The sequence below is a fragment of the Echinococcus granulosus genome (genome assembly GCF_000524195.1).
Source record: "Echinococcus granulosus chromosome Unknown EG_S00098, whole genome shotgun sequence".
Classification (NCBI taxonomy): domain Eukaryota; kingdom Metazoa; phylum Platyhelminthes; class Cestoda; order Cyclophyllidea; family Taeniidae; genus Echinococcus; species Echinococcus granulosus.
This window is the reverse complement of record NW_020170478.1, coordinates 275,051-280,881: the sequence shown is the minus strand read 5'-3', so window position 1 is coordinate 280,881 and position 5,831 is coordinate 275,051. Positions and strand designations below refer to the sequence as shown.

Sequence of the window (5,831 nt, the reverse complement as noted above, 5' to 3'; positions counted from 1 at the left end):
ATGGATGGATGGATGGATGGATGGATACAAGATGGATGGATGGATGGATACAAGATGGATGGATCCGGGATGGATGGATGGGAGGAAATGTTGATCTACAAGGTTCAATGAATAGTAAATAGACTTACTTTCCTCTTCCATCCACTGTGCATCTTCCTCCGCCTCGTCGCCACCCACCATCCTGCTTCCATTGGAGCGCAAATTAATCAGACTATTCCATATTTTGCAGTAATTATTCATTTACCGCCTACCTTCTTCTTCTTCTTCTTCTCAGTTCAGTCCTCTCACTTGTAGGATCACTGTAATAGTCTACTAGAATGGAACTTGTTACTCTCATTTCATTGGTCATCACAAGGCGATGTGCGATGCGTTCTATTCGTTCACGTTACCGTCATTTTGGAATAGCAACCACGTGAAACCTCCCACTTCTTGATTACTGGATGCCGCCAAAGTTCAATAGATGGGGGAATAAATGTGCCTAGAGTTCCCTTCTTCTTCTTCTTCTTTTCCGTGGCTTCTTTTACCTTACTTTTCATCTACCGAGCACCACCCTGCACCATTATAACATTCCACCAAGGAATATCTAAGAGGAGGATGTATGCAATGATGCTCGTAAGGAAGATGTTGCTGAAGCCACCAAGGACGACGAGCCTAACAGGATGGAGAGCGATCATAGCTTTGGCTGTATTTACGACTCCACAAGTCCACCTAATCTCCCGCAATTCAACTTCAATTCTGATGGCACGGTACTCTGCTGCTAATCTACCATTCCTTTCAGGCTCGTGTCTGACGATGTTTACGGGGGACGATTAGAAGGCTTTAGAGATTTATGACCAGAATACACCCTTCTACTAACGAAAAGTAGCAATTGGAAAATGCGACAATAAATCACGTACATGTGCGATGTGCTGACATTGTCAACTAATATTCTAAGATGTTCAGTGTCAAGCGAATGCCAAGAGGCAACTTCACCGCCGTACCTACTGTTTATCTACACAGAAACGAAACTTTTTATGCAATCACTTTTTAATTCCTTCATTTAGAGGTTGTGAAGCCTCACAAAGTAAATAGGAACCCCCTAGTTACCTTATCCCGGAATGGGCACAGCTGACCGAACTCTCGGTGCCTCAAGAAACGGATAAACCCAATCCCAGCTCGCGGTAGCCAATCAAACAACGCGACCTTGAAGCGCACCAATAGCGCGGCAGAGAAACATCCTTCCACCCTAGGCACATGAAATGCAAAATCTCTTCCTAATGTAGTTGTTTCACTTCTTACCCATAAAAAATAAACAAACACATCCAAATTTGCATAATTAGCCGACACACAACATTGTGGATACGCTTATGGGCATTACTGCAAAATAGCCTTGCAAACGAAAAACGTCTCGTGCCTACAACTGAGGGACAGAAACTGTGAAATACAAATAATTTGAACTTATTTATTTAGAGAAGAAGAAAGACAAATTTGTAGTCGTGAAAAGTTGAAAGGCATTGATTTTCTTGAAGTAGGGTATTATTTGCAGACCAAGGAGGCATTTATCTACATGAATAACTTCCAGGGTTGTTCAGTTGTTGACTGGATAAAGTCGTCAGGCCATTGTGTGTAAGTGACAACCCTATGCCAAGGCTGTACAACACGAAGAGCGACAACTTCAGTCCGCAGTACCCACAATTTGAAGGCTGTTTCTCCCTCCAGCATACCAGTGTTGCAATCACCTTCATGCCAGACTGCCAGCGAGTTTCAAGGTCAGTCAGCCTGGCAGTCAGAGGCTGTCACATGACGTTAAAATAGTCTTCAGGTCAAAGTGTGGCTACGGTGACCATACTGTCATCTAAAAAGCTAAATTTTCTTGTGAAGGGTTTGGAAAGTGATGGAAGAGAGTTAGCCATAAAGTCCGTGCCCATCTCAAGATTGAACTGGTATGTGCAGGGTAGCCTCGGAAGGGAAAGGCTTTGTCAAGTCGGGCGGATCAGCCTAGGAGAAACTGCTTCACCTCGTCACAGGTGGTAAAATCACACGCGTTTCTTTCTATCCCTTTGGTGGTCATCATGATCGGGGGAAAAAGTGCTGAAGCCATGGTTCCACAGATCCAAGAAATCCTGCTCGTGATTCTCGTCAAAATGCTCTCGACAGGCGGCGTGGAATAGCTACTAGGAGTTAAAAGGGTCTGGAAATGATTGGGCCGCATTCACCGCCCCTATGGAAGGATTCACAACAAGACGAGCTTTCCACGACATGGGTGCCCACGGGAACGACGCCGATGTCGTGGGCGAGATGTGCATTGGTCTCATGGTAGAGATTATCATACCGACTGTCTCAACATTGATAAGGAACTTCGCCACCGTGCAAACACAAAGACATCAAGGCCTACCGCTAAACATGCATCAAATCAGAGAAGTCCCGAATTGAGTTGAACACCACAGAATAACTACATCTACAAACTTGGATCCTACATCACTACTTCGGTGGCACCAATAAGTGAATCCGAAGTTCAAAACCTGAACTTGAAGACTGCGGGCGAAAGCCCAGCATAATGGGAAGGAGGATGGCTGAATCGCCTAGAGGGCGGGCACTTGAGGCCACATCCTACCTTCAGGCGGAAGCCAGTTGATAACTGAAACGACATCGATGGTGAAATCGCTAGAAAACTCAGTAGAATGCATGAATAAGTGGAAAATAATGACCACTGTAGCTTGAACCGTAAATGGAAATTAACAGCGCGAGCCACTGGGTGGTCGCAGGACTCGCCATAACCTTCACAGTCCGAAAAGGCGGCCACGAGAGAGTTAAAAAGAAAACGGAATATTTTTGAATGGGAAAAAAAAACCCAAACAAACCATCAGAAACGCCACCTCTACCGAATGGCCTTATTCAGGCTCAAAATCTTATTGTAGAAATCGCAGACCAAGGGGAGAGAGAGAGAGCTTAACCTCCTCCTGCCGTCGTGACGTCTGGGCAGCACATTCCAGAAGTTCAAGATGTAGAGGGAGTACTTTTGGAACATGTGCTACCAGGTGTTGAGGCATATTTTGACAATCCCCAAATCTTCTGGCCTGGAACCTGAAGTCAAAAATGGGTCAAATGCATTCTCTACGACTTAATGACAGGTTGCCTTCGTTCCAACCAATGGGGACGGAGGGGTCATGGTTGCGGGGCGGCTAAATGTCATAGTCGCCGAGCCGCGGCGGTCGAATCGATAGAGAACAACAGAAGAGCCCCTAGGCCGAGGTGAGAAAAAGATTACCTATGAGGAATCTCTGACATTAGGGACTTTCATAGAAAGAAGACGAAACGCTGAACGATCATGGAGTCCCCCTTCCCCCTCCTCGAGAATCTGGATGGTAGAATAACCTCGGAAGGGGAGATTCAAGCTCCGGCATCGACCTTTACTCCAAGGTCGCAAGAGCTTCCTACCATCGCCCAAAACTCATATCCCCCGACTGGAGGTCACAAGACAGACGAGGCTGAGGGGACCTCGGGTGTGCCAAGGCCGACCAGAAGCTACCCACCTACCTCCAGATGTGGCAAAGTTTGATGGACGTGAGAGCAAATGGGGAGTGGTAGCAGTTCCAAGATTCCTGCCACGAAAGCTTTCCAGGATCCAGTAAAGGTTAATAATGGAGCCAGTGAGGAATAACGGAGTTGTAAAGGCCGATCACAACTCCAAGATCAGAAAATCGACTCCTGATTCACGTGAAAGGCCTCCACAAAGCAGCCTAAGAGGGAAAATCTGCGGTACCACGACACCAGATTCCGAAATCCTCCCCCCACCCACCCCGAGTTGAATTTTCAACCCTAAGTATTCCGGATTCATAACATTGTTGAAGCCTGCGATAAGGTACTACCAAGTGGCCAAGAAAAAGGGAATCTCAGGGGTCAGGACCACATTCAGGATCGTGGAAGACCCACTATTCGTGGAGTCGAATATGAAAGAGAGCATGAAATAAGGTGAAACCGAATGGAAGCGCCAGCAGAGCACAGCGCCGCAATATGCAGATAGTGAAACGGATGTCGCTAGTGCCAGAGACATTCGAAACACTACCTCACATTGTCAGCACCTCCAGAAGCCTAATACTTCAAGCCCCATTCGTCGTCTATCCATCCGTCAACTAACCTTACCCCGATTCTCCTCTGGAGCAGAAAGCCCCTCTCCGCATCCAGCGAGAGTATAAAGCCTGCGAAAAAATGGCAGAAAAGAGGAGGAGAATAGCTGCAGTCGGCGCTAAAAGCCTATGATTGGGTGGAATAGGATGAGAATGAGATGGGATGATTCTCCAGTTGCCTTTAATCTCTACCTCTACCACCTAAAAGCGCGCGAGAAGACGCACGAACCAATGGCAGGGAGGGCGTTAGCAACAGGCAGGCGGTCAGGCAGGCAGGCAAGCAGCGAGTGGGTGGCAGAAGTCAATAGGCGCAACGCTTGAAGGCGCGAGGACTGGCAACAGGTCCTCCCACCGGCGTTAGGCGATTCCGCGCGGCTCCACTTTACACCCAAAAGTGAGGACTTGGATCGTAAATAAGTCTGGGTGTGCTGCCATCACTTGGGGACGAGGAGGGATTTGACTCAGTCCTGTAAATCTAGTTTATCTGGAGAGGCTTTTCGAGGATGAGAATCTACCCTCTATCCAATTTCGGAGGTAATCTTCCATTAAAAGGAAAGGTGGGGGTCTAAATCCATTTTGAACTTGTAGGTAGCAAATAAACCACTTTGGATGGAGACTTACGTGGATATCTCAACTTCCAAAGTGCCGTAGTAGGATTCCATGCATGGCAGCCCGGAAAAGACGCTTTAGTTTGAGAAAGGAGGGATGGAGTTCGCCGTTCCGGTCTTTGAATCCAAGTGCAGCTTTAATGGAAGTGAATCGCTCTCTTGACTCAACGGAGGAGGAACTTCCAGCACGTAGCGGGAACTACCACCTCTCCGACAAATAAAACCCACTCCGGAGTTGCCCTCGGCAACCAGAAAATAAAACAGTTCTTAAAAAATAGGATCTTTGTTCCACCTTCTAGGAGCATCGGAAAAGAGGGGATTTCCTGCACAAACTGTTTCATCGCCCTAAAAAGCTGCAATCTTTCTCCAAACCTTTACCAAAACTAGATTATTTCCGAGGCGTTTTCGTAGACAAGCTCCAGGTCTTCTAACAAGCCTCCCCCAACTCCTGATTCGTTCCACATGTTAAGAATATCGACCTTTGGAGATTTCAAGAAGACCTGAAGCTGATGGGTGAACAAAATATGTTCAAGAGAAAGGCCCAAGGACAAAGGAGTGCCCCCCAAGAGACGATGCATTGCATCTTGACACCAAGTTTTGAGGAAAGTCTAAGGGTACATCCAGTCCACGGCGGGAGGATGAATCAGTCAGGCGAAATGCCAAGAAATTCTGTTTTCCACGCAAAAAAGGCTAATTTCCCACTAACAAATGAAAAAGTTCATATGATCGACGATGCGGACAGATGAGGGACATGTTGCTGCCCTCACCTTTCCCTCCGCCCATCTGTCAACGACAGAAGGAAAGAGGAGGCACGAAGTGTCGTCTCAAACACGGGTGCACGCCATGTTGAAGAGATTCCAGGCAGGATGGGCAAAAAGTAAGAAGAAACGACCTGCAATCTGTTTTTTTTTCCACACCTAGTGGATGTTGCAGTTGGTAAAGTTATCCTACGACAGGAATGGTCAGTCCTACGAGGGCAGTAAAAAAGTGACGACTTCGCAATCTACGTCGGCTTACGAATAACTGGAACTGAAGCCATCCAAAAAGAGCTGGTTCATTAGGCACAAAGTTCCATCATTGAAAGCCGGAGTCGCTAGTCAGCACCGACAAATGGGAA

At 47.0% G+C, this 5,831-nt stretch overlaps 1 protein-coding gene across 1 annotated transcript in view; it reads right to left on the bottom strand. All coding sequences in view use genetic code 11, as the record gives it.

Annotated features, from left to right (window-relative positions):
• Positions 1–536: 536 nt before the first annotated feature.
• Positions 537–5,831, bottom strand: part of EGR_08206 (hypothetical protein) — a gene marked incomplete at both ends in the record, with an annotated part of 6,528 nt that continues 1,233 nt past the window's right edge. Inside the window, 5 exons of the mRNA XM_024497455.1 lie at positions 537–786; positions 897–991; positions 1,087–1,225; positions 2,020–2,150; positions 4,118–4,178. Of these exons, the coding sequence (XP_024348165.1) occupies positions 537–786; positions 897–991; positions 1,087–1,225; positions 2,020–2,150; positions 4,118–4,178 (676 nt within the window). The remainder of the gene's footprint in view (positions 787–896; positions 992–1,086; positions 1,226–2,019; positions 2,151–4,117; positions 4,179–5,831) is intronic.